The sequence below is a fragment of the Caretta caretta genome, chromosome 3 (genome assembly GCF_965140235.1).
Source record: "Caretta caretta isolate rCarCar2 chromosome 3, rCarCar1.hap1, whole genome shotgun sequence".
In the NCBI taxonomy this organism is placed as follows: Eukaryota; Metazoa; Chordata; order Testudines; family Cheloniidae; genus Caretta; species Caretta caretta.
Window position 1 is genome coordinate 97287421 of NC_134208.1, and position 22747 is coordinate 97310167.

Consider the following 22747-nt stretch of genomic DNA (forward strand, 5'->3'; position numbering starts at 1 on the left):
CATAACATAAGATGTATATAATTTTTAAGGATATCAGTCAAAATGTTAACATTATAGTTGAGTGAACACTGCAGAAAACAAAACAAAAAGCCCAACCACCCTTCCACCAATACCTGTAATTTTTCTATGAATTCACTCTGGCCGTTCTTGTGCCTCTTCTGTGTTTGCTTTCACAAATATTTGTGTGGTTAAGTGTTACTGGTAGCAACATTTCCAGAAACCAAACTTTAAATTGCTGTCTGATTAATCATCATGGTGAAAGTGCCTGCCAACGTCTCCAGTCAGGAGACAGCTGCATGCTGCTGTTTCGATCTGAGAAATTGCAATCAAACAGCATGGCTCACTTTTCAAATATCGGGTATCAAATACTCACTGCAAACTGTTCAAGATTGATGCACAGAATGGAAAAGGGCAAGAAGATTTGAATAATGAATACACTTGAAATGATCTATTAGCTTTTCTGTTCAAAGAATATCTGCAAACTCACATCAATTATTCATTGCAAATTATTTCTCAATTCTATTTAGTATTGAAATTTGGAGAAGACTATCAACGTTCCTGTAAATTCTGATTGAAACTTGAGTTATCTTTGGACTATTTTTAAAAAAAACAAAAAACTCAGAATGACTTTTTGTTGACTATATTTACCTTCATTTGCCATTTTTTGAATGAGCTTTTGGGACTAACCTCTGTACTTTTAATGCTATACAGGACAAAGACCAGTATTCTCACTTGTTGGATTATCAGTCTTTGCTATACAAGGGTCACAATTCCTTCCGTGAGAAGTATTTCAGTGGTGTGACAAAGAGGATTGCCAAGGAAGAAAAAGACAACCAGAAGTAAAGAAAAAATAAAATGAACAGATTAAAAATGAGGAAAGTATGAAGATTGTATTTCTTTGTAAAGACATCTGGATGCTTCAGAAAGCAAATACTGTTTTTAATTTTAAAAAAGTCACAATGAAAACCACAACATAGGTTAAGAACAGTTCTTTTTAATTAGCTTTGTTTATAGCAGATTTATTGTACAAGTTTTTTGAGCCTTATTTAATTTATATTAGTACTTTCAAGTACTAATGATGATTGACTAAAACCATTATTATTATTCTTTTACCACTAACTTTTACAGAAAATAGTAGTATTGTTTGGCTTCTTAAACTGTGAACATCTGGATGCTTTAGAAACACGTACTAGATCAAGGTTTGCTCATTAGGAATATTGCTTTCATTTGTTTTGTTTTTTTGTAACTGATACACAATAAAAACCAACAGAGCTTGTTGTGACTTTTTAAAATTGTGTTGCATGCAACAGATTCTCATGTGAATTCTTACTGCCATGTACTAGGCCAGCTATGTTTAAAAAACAAAACAAAAAAACAGCCTCTAGGAACTGAGGACTTGACAAGGCTTGGAGAGGCTATTAAACCCCATAAAGCCTGTCCACATCCGAAGTTCATCTGTACCTTGGATTTGCTGTTGCATTCCTAAACTTTGACTGCTGGTCAAGCCAACTGTCTGCAATTTTTGATTCAGAAACTGATAGTTAAAGCAGTAAGAACAATAAAAGATTTGGTAATGGTTTCTTAATGGTATTAAGTCTGATCAGCTCTTTGAAACCAAAGTTGTATTTCTTAACGGGAAAACTTTGCTGGACCTGCGTTGTATCCATCGTGAAAATATCTTGCTTGAAAACTACTAGACACATTAATGGAGGATATTAATGGCTTTACTTGCTTTTGGTGGTCAAATATACCTCAGTAGGGCATTGGTATCTATGTATAGAATGTATCTATTTGTTCCAGGTAGATAGAGCCCCATTTCTTAATTTACTGCAAGCTGTTGTGGTCATAGAATAGTCTTCATATAGTGGTGACCTCCAAAAAGCCAGTGATACTTAGGCAGGCAAGAGTCTGCATCTCTTTGGTTCATTGACTTATTTCACCTTCCCTTATGTTTGATTCTGAGGGCACGGCTACACTGGAGAGTTTACATCAGCGCAGCTGTGACAGTGTAGCTACATGGCTGTGAGCTTTCTAATGTAGCTCCAACAGAGCGCTCCTGTCAGCTTAACTACTCCAGCCCTGCGCTCCATGAGCAGCGGTAGCTATGTTGGCAGGAGAAGCTCTCCCACCGACATAGTGCTGTCCATGCCGGCACTTTAATTGGTTTAACTTGTGTTGTACAGGGGGTGATTTATTCACCAGCAATGCCCCCCCCCCCCGCCCGGAGCAACATAAGTTATACTGACATAAACTGTAGTATAACATAGCCTAAGTTCCAGCAGGGAGAGGTCACGTTTTCAATGACAATTTTGTCTAATCTTCTACATATAATTTTTGGTGTTTGGGTAATTTCTAAAGTAGTGATTTATTTTCAGTGTTTCCATTATAAACTACTGTGTTTTAAAGTCTCAAAGTGTGCCATAACAGCTGAACTAGTAGTAAAAAAACAAAAAAACAAAAAAAAAACTTGTCTAGAAGTTTTTTTTTAAACAAAATTTGAATTGGCCATTTTAAAGTATTGCACCAAAAATTTACTGCTTTGAAAAGTTGTCTTTAAGTAACTAAAATGGCTTTAATTTTAACAACAACATTTGGTATTTAGTCTTTATTTTAAAATTTAAATAACTTAGTGTTTCCTCTTCATAGGTAGATACTGTGATGTATTTGCTGGTCTAAATGATCTGATGCATTTAGAACTTACTGGTATCTTCATGATGAAAGTTACACTGGAAAGACATGATAAATAGCTGTACAAGATATGAGGTCAGTGGAGAATCAGGCCCCATATATGCGAGAGAGCGCTTTTAGTGTCTCCTCCACTTGTCCCAAAAGAATGACCTGTAGCATCCATTTAGCGTGTGACAGACTGGTAATATCCTGAGGAAATTTTGTGGAATTAAGGTAACTCAATGAAGAGTTAAGTCAGACCTTATTGAATTAGGGTTAATACCTTTGGGGTACACTGTATTTAAAATGCAGTTGTTATTGTTGCATAGTATGTGCCTTCTCTAGTGGAAGGAGGTACTTTCTCTATCAGCCCTTTAAAGCCATCTGCCTGGAGAGGTTTTCATATACTAATTCAAATTGAATTCTCCAGGGACTAACAGAAAAAGATGATTTTTGGATTAATAACCTGGTTTTAAGCTGGTTCCAGCACCTGTGTCACCATCTAAGATTGGGTGCCTGTTCTGAGCAGACGCTATGATGAACTTGTTACCGCAAAGGAAACCCTGTGGGTGGGGTGTTGAAGGACTGCTTCTGCCAGAGAGCAGCCCCATGTTAGAGTTAGGATGGTGTCCGGTAAGTTTATGAGCATGTACGTAGGTTCTTCTGTTGTTTTTAACATGGTTTTTCTCTGTAGTGCTTTTACCTTCAACATAAAGTCGGCTTGCAGAGAAAACTGTGTGGTAACTTATAACTGTAGCAATTACACCTTGGGCAGGCTGTCCTGCTGGGAATAACACAGTGAAGGGAACTGTGCAGCCTGGCAATACGCTGGGAGAAGGGTGAGATGGGGGCTCTACCCGAGAAAGGCAATGGCTGGAGGCCTGAGAGTGGGGGCCCTTGCTGGGCCACTGAGGGGAAGTACAGGTGCAGTTGCCCTGAAATGAGGCAAGCAGTTCACACATCACGTTAAGTCACTGAAGAGTACCACATTCCAACTGAAAGTACAAGTGGAATTTTGGCCCTGGTGTTACATCCACTGTTTCAGAATAGTACAAAATTTAAAAAGTCAGCTAAAGAAGCATCTCTCTACCATCTGTTGTCTCTTAGGAGCAGCCTCAATTGTCTAAGCTCTTTGGTCAATTTTTTTCCTTATCTGACATCCCTGTAGCAGACTCTCCAATTATGTACCCAGTGTATGGATGCTGCTGTTTTGACGGAGTGAATGCTGTGATGCAGCTGCCATGCTTTCTGTAATGAAGGATCCTTTCAAGTTTGTGGACTGGGGTCTCCTCTCCATTATAGATGGATGGATTGTCCTTCCTTGGAGGAATCAGCCATTAATAGCAGAGGTTTTTGACATCCTCCACCCAAGCTGGCTCTATCCCATCTCTCTTCCTCAGATTCCAGTTAGTTTCCTGCCTTATCATTGATACACCTTTATTAGTCTCCTATAGTAAATGTAAAGGGATTGTGAAAACTTTTGTCTTTGAATAAGGGGTAACCAATCTGAATAAGTTGAGAAACATTGCTTTAAGAGAAGGGCCAACATCCTCACAGAATGGACCTGTACAGAGAACTAGTGAATGCTGGTGTGGAAGAAAACAAGTTCTCGCTCTGCGTTTGTTAGCAACAAGTCAGAGACCGTTTACTACGAGCAATTGAAAGGGAAGCTGCAGTCGGACAGGTGGTCCCCGACTTTAGGCAGTTCCTCCCCCTACAAGCAGTGTAAGACAAGTATTTATACTTTCCTGTTACATACATCAACGGCTAACGATTATTCTTTGTTTATGCAAATTCCCTCGAGACGCTACTTTATTTTAAGGTTTCTGCTTAAGTCAGCATTTTATCCTTATAAACTAAAAGCAAGGCGAAAACAGCATCTCTTACAACTCTCACATGATTAGGGTTACCTTTCACTCTATCCTTAAATTGATTAAGACATCTACCCCAGATCCTCCTTTTTCTGTTTTTCTGCTTCCACACTGGCTATTATGGAAAGAGATCTTACTGCTCTTAGTCTCTCTTCTCCCCCACCCCCTCACTAGTGGTTATTTCCTCTATGCCCAGGGCTTTTTCATAACCTGTGGATTATGAGCTTGAGGTGTGTGTGTGTGTCACAGGTGAACATACTAAACCCTACATAATGCCCCCTCCACACCACTTATCAGGAACAACGCTGGTCCTGCCAGGGCAGTTGAGGGACAGGAGGGGGAAGTGTTCAGTCTGAGGCTATTGCTTTTATGCAGTAGTGCTCATCTAACTTTCCTCCCCCTGCCAGTAAGTGAGCAGCTGCTGCGCTCAGTCATCAGGAATCTGCAGCAATGTCCTTTCAGCAGGGCCACACTGCAGCTGGGTTAGTTCCCTTCACGGCTATGCTGTTGCCTCCTTTCTGAGAAGCTCAGAAGCTGGGGAGGAGTAAGAGTCTAGTCTAGCAGGAACGGAACTGACCTGCTGCCAAGGAACACCACCTGTAGCCGCTCTTCCTTTTCCTGCCACTGTCGTGCTGGAGATAAGTCCATGGGAGTTGGCTGGTTTGTAAAAGACGTAAGATGGGCACTTCAGGGAGAGGGACGTGAGTACTGGGGAGTTTAGGAAGGTGGAGACAGTAAACATGGGAGCAAATCTGAGAATGAGACTTGGGGCACTTGGAAGCCAAAAAGAAAAAAGGGTGAAAACATCCAAAACTGGCCCCAAATGAAATGAAACTGAAAAAAAAATTCCATTTTGGTTTGAAGCAAACAACTTTGGGGGTATTTTTTGTGGTTCTCAGCTCTAACTGTAACCAACCACAGCAGGGCTGAGCATTTCCCCTATACAGGGCATTTGTGGCCTGAGCTAACTTCAGCTTTGGGTATATGAGATGTGAGGACCACCTGTCTCCTCCTCCTCCTCCTCCATTGTAGGTGTTCGGCTCTGAGTTGCCCGTCTGCCATACTTCAGATGGATCTGGCTGTGATGCTGGCAGGCCAGGTGCCAGTTCTTGCCCAGGCTGCAGGCATTAACTAAGAACCGACAAATTTATAGCTGGAGACCAGACCAGTTCACCTGTATATTAGTTTTACTCAAAATAAGTATGAGTCTTCTAAGAATGGATTTAGTCTTTAGCCTCTGTGAAATGCCTGTAAATTGCTGCATGCATTATTCTCACTTGTAATGTCTGTATTCCCTGCTATAAGAAATAATGTATGTTTCTTGCTTTATAACTTTGAAACTGCTCTGAACTTGTGAACTGAGGCATGGAAATCGTCCCCCCATCTAGAAGGACTATCAAAATCAGATGAACCATCAAGGAACTTCACAAAACAAAGGATTGGTTAACGGCTCTATTGCACCTGGAAATGCTACATGCAGGGAAGCTCGTCCTGTGGGCTTTGAAAATGAATGAAGGAAATGAAGCAAAGCAAAGCCACAAGAAATTTTTCCATTTTCTTGGCTGTTTGAACTTTGAAGGACCAGAGACGGTAAACTGAAGCCAGAGATCCTCAGAGGCTGCCTCCTAAATCCACCGTGAAAGACACTTTTTGAATTGACAGATCACTACAATTCTTTCGCTCTTAGGGTTTAGATGGTAACTCTGTGTGTGTGTGTGTGTGTGTGTGTGCATGTTTGCTGGCTTTAATCTGTAAATAACTCTTATTCCTTTTTCCTTGTTAATAAACCTTTAGATAGTTTATTACAGTATTGGCTACAGGCATTGTCTTTGATGTAAGATCAAGGATACCAGTTGATTTGGGGTACATGTTTGGTCTTTTGGGACTGGAAGCAACCTGAATGTGGTATGATTTTTGGTGTACGTGACCATTTATCACTAAATCTAGTTTGGCTGGCAAGATAGATTGGAGAGTCTAAGGGGACTGTCTATGGCTTCCTAGTAAGGCTCTCATAATGATCAAGGAGTTCACATTTGTTACTGGCTTGGTGAAATCTAATTAAAGAACACACCACCAGTTTGGGGTGTCTGCCCTGTTTTTGACAGTCTGCCCTGAAGTAAGCGCACTCATGGTCGTGAGCCACTCCTGACAGCGTGACACTGGTTGTTGTTCGTGTATGTCCAAACCTTAGAGTTACTTAAACATATCTCTAGTTTTCATTAAGAAATATGTATTTTAGTGGGACTGATACTTTCCCACAGAAGTGAGGTATCAGTCGCAATGCAAGCACACGTCCATTAATGCACAGTTGAGAGCAAATGAACAGGAATACCAATCATAATCTTCCCATCAGTGTAGTACTTCTGCCCCAGAATAGGTTTTTTTCTCTGAATAGAATAGGGCAGCTACCCAGTGCCAGGGTAACTGCTCTTAGCAAATTCCTCATCATTCTGTTTTGAGATTCACTGCAAACCTGGGGCCAGATGCTGCTCCCACTGAAGAGAATGGAGTTTTTGCTATTGACTTCATTGGGAGCAGGATTAAGCCTATAAATATTAGTATCAAAAGGAACAAAAGGCATCTGCAATTCTTATAATCTACTGGATGGATTTGTGAAATAAATATGGTGGATAAATTCATCATGGGATGTATTCATTCAGCTATGAAAATACTTTGGTTAGTGGGTTTGAGTGACTACAGATTCTTAGCAAAGGTCAAAATAACCTTTGCGTACATATAAAGAATTTTCCACTGAATGCATCCGATGAAGTGACCTGTAGCTCACGAAAGCTTATGCTCAAATAAATTTGTTAGACTCCTTCTTTTTGAGAATTAATTGGGTAATTCCAAGTAATTTGGAAGGGCATTTAGATGTCCATATTTATGCAGTCTCCTGTATTGAGTTCTGTTTCTATCTCTGACAGGAACTAGTGTGATCTTGAGCAAAGTCACTTCTCTGGCCCCAGTTTACTCATATGTAATTTGGGTTTAGTGCCTACTTCATAGGGGTGTGTAAGGGCTTAATGTCTGTAAAGAAGCCTTGAGATCCTGAGGTGAGAGGTGCTAGGTAAGTACAATATGGTCTATATGGTAATAAGGCACAGACTGTGGATACACACAGTCAGAGCTAACATCATGATCTCTACCATGTAGGATACCCACTTCTATCCCTACTACAGCTGATAAAAATAAAAAGATTGCAGGATGTTTTTGAAAGTAGTGGCTGTTCAAAACTGGCAGTAATATTAGACAAGTTCTACAGCTGGTCAACCTCTCACCCTACCCCTACTGCCAGACTTAAAAACAAACAAACAAAAAAAGATGAAATTGGGGGGAGAAGGGGGATCAAATTAAAAAGAAATTCTGAAACTCAAAATTTGGAAAAACTTCAGCCTTCTCTAGTCTCTATTGCCATTGGAAGTAGCTATTGCATGTTTCGGAATAGAGGGTAGAAATCCTCCCCCCCCCCCCCCTAAAAAAAAAAATAAACCAACACAAACCCTCCTCCTTGGGTCACTGGGTCTTGTTACATTTATTTCTTACTATGTTCACAGGCTTGGGGAGATACTTCCCTGAATTGGTTCCTGCTCTCTTGCTCTCCTAGTTTATTCTAGAATGTAGTTTGTAAAATGAAGGAATTTGTGTGTGTGTTTTTAAAGAGGGAGAAGACATTTGTATTAAACAATCCCTTGTCCCTAGGGGAAACTGAACCAGTAGCTCTGAAATTCAACACTGTAATTTCAAGAGCCTCGGAGCATTGTGTTACCTTTCAAATCTTTCCTCTTCACAGGTCTCAGAAGGACAGGTGTATGACTGGCCAATGAGGATGCAAGGTGACACATGTTAAGGAGAGCTGCTGGTGAAATTGATGGTGCATTAAAGTTACTTGCTATTAATTATTTGAAAGTAGATCATTTCTGTTTATTAACACAATGGATCTGGTCAGCCATGTCACTTAAAGCAGTTGATAATGACAATGGCTTGTAGATAGGCTTGGAAGGATTAGATTTTTTTTTATCAATAAATGTTGATAAACATCAGCTTTTGCCATAGAGACACACACTGATGAAAAAATATTTCCATTGATGCTAATTGAAATGTACAGATAGGTACAATAAGAAATATGCTGCTTGAAAACTGATTTAAGGCTATTTAGTTTGTATATTTTGACATGTAATGTTGACAATTTGTGTTGTAATGGCTATAAAGCTTTAATTTTTTGATCAATGTCTACTGTCATTAAATAATTGTCTAACCCCTCTCCCATTGTCCTACCTCCTCCCCACAATTTCCCATACCTGAAAATAGTATTAATCAGAAAAAAAAGCTTAAAACCCATAATTTTGTGCAACTGTCAACATTTCAATTAATAAGTATAGAAAAATGCTTAACTGCTATGAGCTAGGATGGGCAGGGATGGTGTCCCTAGCCTCTGTTTGCCAGAAGCTGGGAATGGGTGACGAGGGATGGATCACTTGATGATTACCTGTTCTGTTCATTCCCTCTGGGGCACCTGGCATCGTCCAGTGATGGAAGACAGGATACTGGGCTAGATGGACCTTTGGTCTGACCCAGTATGGCCATTCTTATGGTCTTATGTTAAACATAGCTATTATCCATTGAAATTATTTAAAAAATGGAAATCTGCCAAGCCTACTTGTAGGTCAGTTGAGTCTGCCTGAATGATAGCTCCACACAGAGTAGATTGGGTTTTTATCTACTCTACGAGTTCTGCATGGTTGGTTTGTTTCCGAATAGTGGAGTTCTGTGAAGCAATCCTAACAAGCCACAGTTTGAACTTGATAAACTACTTCTGTTTGCTGCAGGAAATGACCTGCCAGAAATGACCCAGGCCTACATCACTGTTAAGGGAAGGGAACTGGGGGAAAAAAGCTCAAACTATTTTTCCTCCTCTTTAAAATTTAGAAAATTTCCCCCTTTTTAAATTAAATTATATAACCATCTAATAGATTTTTTGTGCCATTTCATAATAATTATGGGGTAGGCAAAAATATGGAACATTCCTTAATTAAATCTGGATTTTCATTTGTTTTTTTATTTAAAAAGAAAACACTTGTGCCAAGAATCTTTATTCTCCCCACCCCCCTTTTTTGTATTTTCTTATATACTTGGCAGAATTAATGACAAAAATCTTTCTAGCTGTGACGTTGCCAAAATCCTGTTCTGAGGCTCCTACTAATTTGGATTAAACTGGATAGTTGAAAGCCTCAAACAACAAATCCTGGCAGTGGATTGCTGAGGCCCCACAACCGTGACATCAACTGTTCTTATCTTCAGAGGGAAAATAAATAAGCAAAATATAACTTTGTAATCACACAGTTGTTAGCTCTGTCTTTTCCATGGGCTTGGGAATTCCAACTATGTGTGGAAAGATCATGGACTACAAAAACAGGGACAGCCTTAATCTTCTGCTTAGCCCCCTTTTGCAGGCGATGCCTGTAATTTGCACGGTGAGGTGCTGATTTAACTTGTGTAATGCTGGAAGGTGTTTTTATACCTTGTGCCAACTACTGTGTGCGTGAACATGGAAGCTGCATTTTAAAGCCTGGTTCTACTCTGAAAATGATTCTCTTAATGTGGCAACTCTGAGGTTTTAGGATTGTGATTTCTTTAAGCCACAGGATCTTCACCAGTCCCGACTGTTGGGTACCTAGCTCCCTCCAGCAGTTCCAGGGGTAGCTGATGCTTTGTTGCCTGCTCCCCTTACTGTCCAGGTTTTCTGCCTCTGGAGTTAGCCGCTGTAAGTACTCCTACTGTGACCAGTAATTAAGTTAGTTTCTTTCAGTTGGGCAGACCAACCTCTGGCAAGTTGCCTACTACATTTCCCCTTCCCTCTAAGGGAGCTTTTAGGAAAGCTTTCAAGCTTGTTAGGACCCTGCTCAGTGTGTTTCTCTTCAGCATTCCTTATCCACGCTGAGTGTCCTCTAGGGGTGAGTCAGGGAAAATTCATTACTATAAATCTCGGCAAGTCCTGCCTGTGACGAACACCCACAGACCCTTGTTCTGTCAGAGAAAGGGCCTTTTATTCCCTGGGATGGGATGGCACAGCACCCTGGCCCAGGCAGATTCCTCCCATAGCGAGCAGATTCCATAGCGAGCAGATCGAGGGACGTGATCGTTCCCCTCTATTCGACATTGGTGAGGCCTCATCTGGAGTACTGTGTCCAGTTTTGGGCCCCACACTGCAAGAAGGATGTGGATAAATTGGAGAGAGTCCAGCGAAGGGCAACAAAAATGGTTAGGGGTCTGGAACACATGAGTTATGAGGAGAGGCTGAGGGAGCTGGGATTGTTTAGCATGCAGAAGAGAAGAATGAGGGGGGATTTGATAGCTGCTTTCAACTACCTGAAAGGGGGTTCCAAAGAGGATGGCTCTAGACTGTTCTCAATGGTATCAGATGACAGAACGAGGAGTAATGGTCTCAAGCTGCAGTGGGGGAGGTTTAGATTGGATATTAGGAAAAACTTTTTCACTAAGAGGGTGGTGAAACACTGGAATGCGTTACCTAGGGAGGTGGTAGAATCTCCTTCCTTAGAGGTTTTTAAGGTCAGGCTTGACAAAGCCCTGGCTGGGATGATTTAACTGGGAATTGGTCCTGCTTCGAGCAGGGGGTTGGACTAGATGACCTTCTGGGGTCACTTCCAACCCTTATATTCTATGATTCTATGATTCTCCCCTACCTTAGTGCACTGTAATAGGGTTGGAAGGGAAAGGCGGCTGCTCTGGGTGCCTGTGCAGGGATCCCCTGCTCTGCAGCTGTTCAGAGCACAGAAGCATGTTCAGGAAGGTAGGAGAGCAGCTCCTCAGACAGGGGCAGGAACTGCAAGCTGCTCAGCCAGAATTCCTGAGCTGCCTAGAGTTCTGTGTGTGAGCATAAGAAGGATTAAAGATAAAAGCAGCTCACAAATGTGGCAGTTGAGAAGCTTGGATACTTGCAAAGGAAATAGACCTTGGTGTGAGACTCCTCAGCATTCCAGGTGGAACTTTATAGGAAGCTATATTCTTTGTCTTCAGGCTTCCACTGCTAGCACCAAATGCAGCAAAGAGCTGCCTAACCTGTACCTGGAGATGGACTCCTTGCAATGCTTTTCCAGCTCCCTGGCACGCCCTCTTCCAGCTGGACATATGTGTGTAAGGAAGAGTCTCTCCTGGCCACCACTGGTGGGTTTTTTTCCTCTGGCTGTTGAGAAGGCTGGAGGAAGATGCCCGATTCCATTCCTTGCCTGGCCCAGCGCCTCTAAAGGGACTGGGAAATAGAGAGCCTGACCCCCTGCCCATCCCCACCCATGGTGTATTGAGGTAGGGGGTAGCACTGTGGAGACAAAAAGGGGAAGGCCGGGGCTGAGGGCAATCAATGACTTCAGGAGAGAGGAAACTCAGTCGAGATTCAACATAGCGGGGCTCCATAGTTGTCACTGTCTCACCGATTTCCTTATCAAATGTGCTCAGTTTGCAAGTTAAAATATTTTTTTCCCTTAACTGCTTGCTCTGCAACCTCCCCTAGACTCTGACAGTCCAGCTAGGTTATTTCCATCTCATGGTTCATCACCAGTTGTAAGAACTTTTCAGGCTAAATTGTATGCTCAATGAGACCTGTGCAACCCCATTATTTCCAGATTATGTCTTTGGTTACACCTGCCACAGCCCATGTGTTTACATTATTAGGCTATAATGAGGTCTAAATTTGGCATTTAGTACTTCATAACACTTTCCCATCTGTACATGCTTTTTAAAAGCTACATTGTTTAACAACCTTAGAAAAATCAAAGATTAATACATGTTGATTTGGCTGAAGTCCACTGGTTCCAATATGGAAAATGTGCCATAATATGCTGCCTTACCTTTCTATCTAATTGTAACACCTAGATTGCCATATTAGGATACAAGAACATATAGCACGAAACACTAAGGGTATTCAGTTGTGCATGCATGACTCCCATTCCACCAGAGAACAGTACTTAGCTTTAAGACAATATTGGATGTCCTTTGTCCAAGATAAGACCCTAATTGACAAGTAATAGTATTGAGGGCTTGAACCTAACTACATGACAAAGCAGTGAAATTTAAAAGAAAATATCTAGGCCTTTACTGCTTATATCATTTTAGTTTAATATGAAGAATTTTAAATTCATTTGACTCTACAAGAATAATAGAGGGAAGAATTTGTAATCTTCCCTTTGATTCTTCCTTCATCCACCTACGAGAATCACGTGTCCCTTTGAAATGTATACCTAACAAAAGAGAGCTGTCTATTTAGTTCACAAATGCTGTCACCTTCCAGGATACAGTGGTGCACTGTTTCCCATGATACACTTTTGGTTCATGGGGATCTGGTATGTTTGTGTTTCCTTAAGTGATACTTCTAAAATTTCAGGGTTTTTCTTTTAATCACATACAACATTTTGTGGTTTTTAAGAATTTTAAACCACAATTTTTTAAGGGACAGATTTTCACAGAAATTTAGATGCCTAAAATGCAGATGGGTACCTAGGAGGATATGCATAACACCCTAAGCAGGTTAGATGCCTAATTCCCAATGAAAGTAAATAGGCACCTAACTCACTGGGTCTGGCCCAATCCTGAGTTTGTGTTCAGTTATGATGGCTCCTAAAGTGTCACTTTTGCAAATGAAGCTCTCTCTGCAGCCATACTTTCCCTAGTCGATGGTGGCAGAGAGCTCCTTGCCCTCTAGCACTTCAGGGGGCTTACCTATGTATATTAGATACATATGGCCCCTCTTACCATGGTATCTGAGCATCTCACATTCTTTAATGTATTTATTCTCACAATATCCCTGTAAGGTAGGTAGGTAGGTAGGTATCCCCAGTTTATAGCTGGGGAATTGAGGCACAGGGTTTGTCCAAGGCCAGGCAGGATGTCTGTGGTGGAGCAGAGGGTTGAAGGTCTTCCAAGGTCCAGGCTAGTGCCCAGAACACTACATCATCCTTCCTCTCTGGGATTGACCACAACCAGCTAACGGTGGCATTATCCATTAGAATTTTCTCTGTGCCAAGAGACTGGAGCAACCAAACCTTTCATAGTTGTAAAGAAGCATAAAACAAGCCCTTTTATATTGGCTGTATTGTAGTATCTTTTAATGTTCATGTAGTTAATTTTCACCAAAATGTTAGCAATGTAAACATTAAAAGTAGCAGCTTTATAGAAACTTGTCCAAAAGTGTAATGCTATTAGGTAATGTGTACAAATCTTCTAACTGGGAGGAACGGATGACCCTTGTGACTGTTCTGAGCATATGAGTGAAAGAATGAATGACTGATCTGTAATTTAGCAAAGGAGTTCATGCTGGTCTATGATGTAAACATGCACACCATATTGCACATTTTTAAGTCATGTAAACTGAATCACACAAGCAACACGCAAACTAATTTTTTGATGAAAGTAACTTAAATATTTCTGGCCACTGAATAACCACTGTCTCCAGGGAAAAGTTGAAAAGCTGTAATCTGCACCATTGGTTTCAATCATTCAAACCTGTGATCAGTATGGGAGACTCTCTTTACTCTTATGTTTTGTGTAGAACTAGAGCAAACAGGTCAAGACTCAGGAGACTAGGAGAATTAATCCTTTATTATAGTGGTTATCTTCAAAGCTTGTCTTCAAGATCTTGCTCACCAAAAAAAGACAGGCACAATGGGTTTTCCAAAGAAAACACTGCATGTCTGTGAGTGCTAATGTCAAGAAAGATGAATTCATCTGCTGAGCTGCGGTATCCTCTGAACACCACAAACATTGCAACTAAAATAGGTAAACAGTTCTTATTACTCCAGTGAATGTCTACAATGGGTTCCTCTTCTACCTTACAAGCCCATCGCACTGATCGAAGCAAAATAATTTTCTGAACAGTCTCCTAAATTGGTTTTTATTTTTAACTTAATCTTATTGGTGGCACTCCTGCTGAAAGCATGACATGAGAATTGAAATGTCATTTGAGACTTATTGCTCTTCCATATCACCTTTGGGCAAGTTTTGCCAACTCTGAAATCTAGAGCAGTGTTGACACTAGTTTCTGCAGAGAGAATAAGCCATTCAGAACCTGTTCCATCACTCGGCAGAGATGTGACAAGGTGAAGATAAACATGTCACAACATTTCAGTGGGTCTGTCTTAGCCTTTCTCACAGGATACAGCTCATCAGCACATGAAGAGAGGACAACCAATAGGGTACCTCCAGCATATGAACAGATTATTTTCAAAGTTTTCCCCCTTTTTTTTTGTTCCTCTAGAAATTAAATTCCTAGTCTATGATGATGGATATTTTCTATCTTAAAGATGAGAGGTAATGCAATATCAGATTACTGACTTCTGGATATGGACAAAACTCTTGTGTTGGCTATTACAGTAGCTTGCGTGTTGTGTGTGTGCCTCGCTCCTGCTAGTGGTTATTGGCCTGCTGTTGCTATATGAAGTTAGAATAATATACATTATAGATGGAAAAATACCTCATAGTCCATGCCCCATAAAGGCCAAATAGACCGTATAAAAAGTGCAGGCAATATACTCCATGGCAATCTTTACCATGAAATACTACATCCTCTTTCTCAGTCTGGACAGAGACAGGAAATGTAACCATTTCTTGTTTTAAGATTTTGCCAATCTGGGTGTTTGGGTCCCCATCCCCATTTTTTTTTATTATTATTTTTTTAGATACCAGATACTTGTTCCGTCATATTTGGAGGGGGCAGGAAGTTTGAGTGGAGGAGTGCACTGTAAAATACTTTTGCAGCATACAATAGTGTTCATGCCCAAGTTCTGATACTGACCACAGCGTCAAGAATATTCGTTGTTAAAGACATTAAATACCCAATTCCACATGTGGCTTCATTTAGAACTTGAAACAACATAGTGTAATTTGGGGGTGGAGAGGCTCAGCTGGGGCTTTGGTAGAATGTGGGTCCACAGTTGTGGACTTTGTGCCAAAGTGAAGCAACAGAAGACTGGAAAGGGTTAAGGGATCCCTGCCTATCACATGGTTGGGTGGGATATAGAAGGAAGTGGAAGCTGGGCCCAAATGGCAGAGGAATATTCTCTTTTCTACTGGCTAGCAGAGGCAAGGCAAAAGCCTTTGGCAGAAGTGGATTAAGATATATTGAGGTCCTGGGCACAAAGAACACCCACACCATTGGGGCCTGCCCCCTGCTCCTCCCCTTGTCCCCAAGGCCCTGCCCCTGGCCTGGCCCAAGCAGTGCTCAGCCAGGGGTTAGGGGGGGACTATGCATTGCTCACCAGACACCACCTCCACAGGCTGCCGGCTGGACTGGAGGCGGGGCCTCAAGAGGAAGAGGAGGAGCAGAGGGCACGGCTAGAGTTCTGGCCAGACCTCTGGGGCCCTCAAATTGCCCAGGGGCCCTGGGCATGGGCCCCACTGGCCCATACAATAATCCGCCACTGGCCTTTGGGGACTGTAGCTAGCATTGATCAGTTGAGTTGCATTATTTATATCTTTTGTGTTCAAACAATAAATTGTGCCCTGAGGCAATGGCCTTGTAGTGGACTTGGGTGGGATGTTTGCTTTGCTGCAACCAATGATCCCCCCCACAAAATATACAAAGGGACTGCATTTGCAAGAAACCCTGTTCTCTGCCATATAGTTCCCAAAGAATTTCTTCTCCAGAACAAAGAGAGCGGGATGAGGTGGGGAAAGAAAAACAAACACCTTTAAGCAGCCAGTGAAATTACTCACCCTCTTACAGGAGCCCTGTAAGTGGCAACAGCTGACCCCAGCCTCTGCTAGGCATACTCTGGCCTTAACAACCTCAGTTGTCCTAACGATTATCATGCCTCTTGTGAGAAGTTAGTGAAATCTGTTTATAAAGTACAAAAGAGCAACAAGGTAGAGTGGGCTTGAGAAACCATAGGAAATGGGCTGTATTTATATGAATTGGAGCAGAGTTTGAAATCCCAAAGCCCCATCTTGGTTTAGTTTCTTTGTGGGTTTATCTTCCTCTTTTTTTTTAAACTCATTAATAAAGACCAAATGAAGTTTCCCCAAAGGCCTTTCATTTTCCTGACTCCTGTCCCAGAAGCAAAATCTCAAGACAAGGTAGGAGCCTCACCAGCTTCTTTACTATCCTCTGTTGGTTGTCATATGAATTTTAATACATCACTCTGTATGTAATACTGTGTCTATTCCAGAAAAGGATACACAGAATAAAAACTGGATTTTAGTAAATAATTATTTTATTTATTATGGAAAATGGTCTTGCATGTTATCATTGGTTTAAGATGTGACTAATCAACTGGACAGATCCAAAGGGATTTGGCTATATGGTTGGTTAAAAAGAATATATTTTTAAGAGTGAATTAGCTGATCTTGATGATAAAAATGTGCTTGAATATTGTTACAGTTGTGGGTGCATGAAAATTGGGGATAAACTTTTTTTCTTTTGTTGACCAAGTTCTTGGTTTCTTTGGCTAAGAAAATTGCTGTTTCAAATTGATCTAGCAAAAAAATTGTTCATTGGACATCTGTAATTAGTTTTACTATGGTAGCACTCAGAGACCCTGATAAGCATTGGGGCCTGTTTGTGTTGGGCACTGTACAAACATTATAGAAAGTAGGGATGTAAACACTGTTTAAAAAGTTAACTGTTTAAACGATTTAAAAATATCATTAAATGGTTAACCATTTAAGTGGCTGGGGCCCATCTGGCTGGTGCGGCTGCTCCTGCCAGGTGGCGTGGCTGGGCCCGCTCTGGCCGGGTGGCACTGCACCAGCCAGGTGCTGCAGCTGGGCCTGCTCCAGCCAGGCGGCGCGGCTGAGACCTCTCCGGCTGGTGCAGGGCTGCTGGGCTGACCGGTGTGGGAGTTAATGGTTAAGATGGTTAACTGGTTTTTGGAGAGTGTTGGGGACAACTTCTTGGTGCAAGTGCTGGAGGAACCAACTAGGGGCTGTGCTCCTCTTGACCTGCTGCTCACAAACAGGGAAGAATTGGTAGGGGAAATAGAAGTGGGTGGCAACCTGGGCAGCAGAGACCATGAAATGGTCAAGATCAGGATCCAAAGAAAAGGAAGAAAGGAGAGCAGCAGCATACGGACCCTGGACTTCAGAAAAGCAGACTTTGACTCCCTCAGGGAACTGATGGGCAGGATCCCCTGGGAGGCTAATATGAGGGGGAAAGGAGTCCAGGAGAGCTGGCTGTATTTTAAAGAAGCCTTATTGAGGACGCAGGAACAAACCATCCCGATGTGCAGAAAGACTAGCAAATATGGCAGGCGACCAGTTTGGCTTAACAGAGAAATCTTCGGTGAGCTTAAACACAAAAAAGGAAGCTTACAAGAAGTGGAAACTTGGACAGATGACTAGGGAGGAGTATAAAAATATTGCTTAAGCATGCAGGGGTGTAATCAGGAAGGCCAAGGCACAACAGGAGTTGCAGCTAGCAAGGGATGCAAAGTGTAACAAGAAGAATTTCTACAGCTATGTTAGCAACAAGAAGGTCAGGGAAAATGTGGGACCCTTACTGAATGGGGGAGGCAACCTAGTGACAGAGGATTTGGAAAAAGCTAATGTACTCAATGCTTTTTTTGCCTCGGTCTTCACAGACAAGGTCATCTCCCAGACTGCTCCACTGGGCAGCACGGTATGTGGAGGAGGTGAGCAGCCCTCAGTGGTGAAATAACAGGTTAAGGACTATTTAGAAAAGCTGGACTTGCACAAGTCCATGGTGCCAGATCTAATGCATCCAAGGTTGCTGAGGAAGTTGGCTGATGTGATTGCAGAGCCATTGGCCATTATCTCTGAAAACTTGTGGTGATTGGGGGAGGTCCCGGACAATTGGAAAAAGGCAAATATAGTGCCTATTTTTAAAAAAAAGGGAAGAAGGAGAATCCGGGGAACCAGAGACTGGTCAGCCTCACCTCAGTCCATGGAAAAATCATGGATTTCTCAAGGAATCCATTTTGAAGCACTTGGAGGAGAGGAAGGTGATCAGGAACAGTCAACATGGATTTACTAAGGGCAAGTTATGCCTGACCAACCTGATTATCTCCTCATAGAAGGCAACTGGCTCTGTGGGTATGGAGAAAGCAGTGAACGTGATATATCTTGACTTTAGCAAAGCTTTTGATATGGTCTCCCACAGTATTCTTGCCAGCCAGTTAAAGTATGGATTGGATGAATGGACTATAAGGTGGATAGAAAGCTGGCTAGATTGTCGGGCTCAATGGGTAGTGATCAATGGCTTGATGTCTAGTTGGCAGCCAGTATCAAGCAGAGTGCCCCAGGGGTCTGTCCTGGGGCCGGTTTTGTTCAACATCTTCCTTCATGATCTGGATGATGGGATGGATTGCACCCTCAGCAAGTTCACGGATGACATTAAGCTGGGGGGAGAGGTAGATACTCTGGACCCTATCCCTACCCTCCAGTGTGACCTAGACAAATTGGAGAATTGGGCTAAAAGAAATCTCATGAGGTTCAACAAGGACAAGTGCAGAGTCCTGCACTTAGGACGGAAGAATCCCATGCACTGCTACAAGCTGGGGACCGACTGGCTAAGCAGCAGTTCTGCAGAAAAGGACCTGGAGATTACAGTGGATGAGAAGCTGGATATGAGTCAACAGTGTGCCCTTGTTGCCAGGCATATTGGGCTGCATTAGTAGGAGCACTGCCAGCAGATCGAGGGAAGTGATTATTCCCTTCTATTTGGCACTGGTGAGGCCACATCTGGAGTATTACATTGTTTGCCCTCCCCACCCCACCCCACCCCCATCGAAAGGTTGTGGAGAGAGTCCAGCAGAGTTCAACTAAAAGGATTATGGGGTTGGGGCATGTGATCCATGAGGAAAGGTGAGGGAATGGGGCTTATTTAGTCTGCAGAAGAAAAGAGTGAGGGGGGATTTGATAGTAGCCTTCAACTATCTGAAGGGGGGTTCCAAAGAGGATGGAGCTAGGATGTTCTTAGTGATGGCAGATGACAGAACAAGCAGCAATGGTCTCAAGCTGCGGTGCGGGAGGTCTAGGTTGAATATTAGGAAACACTATTTCACTAGGAGGGTGGTGAAGCACTGGAATGGGTTACCTAGGGAGGTGGTGGAATTTCTAAGGCCTGGCTTGACAAAGCCCTGGCTGGGATGATTTTGTTGGGGTTGGTCTCGCTTTGAGTAGGGGGTTGGACTAGATGACCTCCTGAAGTCTCTTCCAACCCTGATCTTCTATGATTTCGTGGGAATCAACTTTTCTATTTTTGCAGGATTTTTTAGCACCCAAAGCTGCACGTTGGAACCATGGTGCCCTGATACCAGGTACCTCTGGGTATTAGGAATATGTCCAAGAATGAAACTTAAGGGGCAGGGGTCCAACTCAACATCCAATATCAAAGTGGTTCTTTGAACCCCTCATACCAGAAATTCTTGGTACAGGGCACCCCCCAAAAATGAGCTAATGTAGCTCCAAGGGAGTTACATTTCCAACAGCGGTCAGCATTTATGGTGGTTGTTTCTTTCCTTTTTTTTTTTCTCTCCTAAAGCTAACTTGAATCTGAAAAACTAAAACCTCTGGGAATTATATGGCAGAGAACAGGGTTTCTTGCAATTCCCTTGTGTATTTTGTGTTACCAGAGCTGTTGCTGGGGGAAAGTAGGAGCTCTATTCCTTCTTTTTCTCTAGAACTCTTGCTCTCCCTTCCCCCCCCCAAAAAAATTACTTGCCCGGGGCAAGTAGAATGTTGCAAGGCATGTGAGTCTGGGAGTATCATATATTTGAATATATGATAGGTATGGGATATATAACTATCCCTCTAAATCACTGCCATATTCTCTCCCTGCAGTCCTTTCTCACAGCAGAAAGGAAATTGTTGTATAACAGCCTCACTGCCAGGGTTTAGCTCAGTGTGTAGGTTAGATCCTCTTACACTAACTCAGACTCTTTCCAGACTTGGGGGAATCTCAGATTCTCTTAGCTACTTACCATCACTCTGCCAATACTACAGGGGAGTTTTGGTGTCCCTTCCCTGCTGATGAGCTGTGTGATAAAGCTCTGTACTTGCCTCCAGGGGTCCCATGTTTCCTGGCGGATTTCACTAGCCTCAGAGGCTCACTTTGACCCTCCACGTAACCCTTCTCTCTCTAGAGACAAGGGTCACAGTCTACTGAGCCATTTTCATCATAAGCCAGAAAGGGAGGTGAAGAGAAGTTATCCTTCTTTGCACAGTCTCTGTTGTCTCCCAGTCTCAGTGATTAATCGGGGGCAGCCCAGGCCCACCCTCTACTCAGGGCTCAAGCCCAGGGACCCTAATAGTATTAGCTATGGTAGCTGACCTTTTAGAAACATGACATGTACAATTCCGTGGGCTACTTCCCCCACAGCAGCCCTCACTTCTTCAAGCTCCACTTCACCCTTACCTCAGGGCCTCCTTCCTTGTGATATGGTGTGTACTACTCAGCCTCTCCCATAGCTCCTGACATGCACACCCACCTGACTAACTGGGAGGCTTTTAACTAGTTTCAGCCACCCCCTGATTGGCTTCAGGTGTCCCAATCAACCTAGCATTCTCCCTGCCTTGTAGAAAGTTCTTAATTGGCCCCAGGTGTCTTAATTGACCTGGAGCAGCTGCCATTTCACTTATGCTGGTACCAGGGATTTGTTTAGCCTGGAGCTAATATATCTATCTCCCACTACTTTTCTATAGCCATCTGGCCTTGCCCCTGTCACAGCTGGAAGAAGAATTAAGAAGATGTAAGTAAAATAGGGCTGGGATAGCTTTAATGTGTACCTCCTTCTAGATCCTCAGCATGATGTCGGTAGACTGGTTCAAAGGGAGCCTGAGGTAGCTTGAGTGTAAGGCCATCTTAAGAATACATGTCTCTGACTTTGGCCTATAGAGATTGGCTGTACATTGCATTTTGGGCGATTGTAATTCATCTGTATTTTGTTTTTCCTATTGTTAAACATGATTTTGTCCTATCTATTTTTCTTTACTTGCTCTTTGTTGTCTCTTTGCTGCCTTTTCCCAATCACTTAGGCAGTGACAGATTAGAAGGCAAAGATGGAAATGACCAGTTAGATCATCCAGTGCATTTCCCTGCCAATGCAGGATTGTTACGTATATTTGCTATTGTTTTGTCCAGTATACTTTTAAATGAACTCCACTGCTTGGACCAAATTCTACCTCCATTAACACCCTGTGCAATCCTAATTGTGACAATGGAGTTGCACAGGGCATAATGTATAGAGACGAGTGAAGGACCTAGCTAAAATTGGCTGCCTAGAAAAGATGGGCTTTAAGGCTGAACAAAATTTCACTGGTAACCACAAAAAGAGAAATCAGCTGAAGACTGAATACTAATAGAGTATTACTTGATAGGAGAACATTAGTATGAAAAGAACTTGGTATGAATGGTGTATGCATTTTGGTAACCTGAACTTTCATAAAGAAAATCCACAGTACAGGTCTGAACTATACTTAGCTAAGGTGGTTTGAGAATAATAATCTAGGGTTGTGGTAGGGTTTATTTTAGAGAGATTCTGTGAATTTCTGACAAGATTTTTATTAAAATAGTAATTCTAGCTTTCCTTCTTTTACTTGCTGTAGCGCCAAATGCTTCAGTGTTTTCAAGCCTGATCCAAAGCCTAAAAATTACCTGGGATCATTCCACCGCTGCCCAGAAAGGTCAGTTGCTGGGTGAATATTTCTACAAAGTACTAGACTAAGGGTATGTCTATATGGAGAGCTAGTGTGCAGGAAGCCAGGATGTGACTGTACGGTGGTCTAGCTTGCCACTCACTAACTGGCCATGTGGACCCTGCTACTGTGCACTAAAGGTTCCCTAGTGGACATTGACATACTCCCTTTTCAAACAGGAGTATGTCAATTTGCACTAAAGAACTTTTCATGTGTTTGTAGCAGGGTCCGTACAGTCAGTCAGTGCATGGCAAACTAGTGCACTGGAGAGTCAAATGCTGGCTTGCCATGCAGTAACTCTGTGTAGACAAGCCCTTTCAAATAATTCTCTGGTCTTGTTGGAGATACAGTAGCTTGATACGCTGAATAATTGATAAAACCACATGGAGCTGCTTTAAAGTGATTAATACGGGTATTAACAGGCATGTAGCTGTTACAGGAGGTTTCATTGTAATATTTAAGGCTGGCACAGTGATCTCAATAAGGAAGCCGAGTTAGAATGAGGAGGTAAATCTCTCTGGTAGGATTCAACAAATGTGGCATCCACTACA

General features: G+C 42.3%; 1 protein-coding gene across 2 annotated transcripts in view; it reads left to right on the plus strand.

Annotated features, from left to right (window-relative positions):
* TRMT11 (tRNA methyltransferase 11) overlaps nucleotides 1-9877 on the plus strand; it is a 65806-nt gene extending 55929 nt beyond the window's left edge. The window contains exon 13 of one of the 2 annotated variants that reach the window (XM_048844614.2): nucleotides 712-1292. In XM_048844614.2, coding sequence (XP_048700571.2) covers nucleotides 712-843 — 132 coding nt within the window. In that variant the 3' untranslated portion in view covers nucleotides 844-1292. Of the gene's footprint in view, nucleotides 1-711; nucleotides 1293-8328 lie in introns of those variants that run through there. The other variant, XM_048844615.2, reaches the window with a different exon arrangement.
* The last annotated feature ends 12870 nt before the right edge of the window (nucleotides 9878-22747 follow it).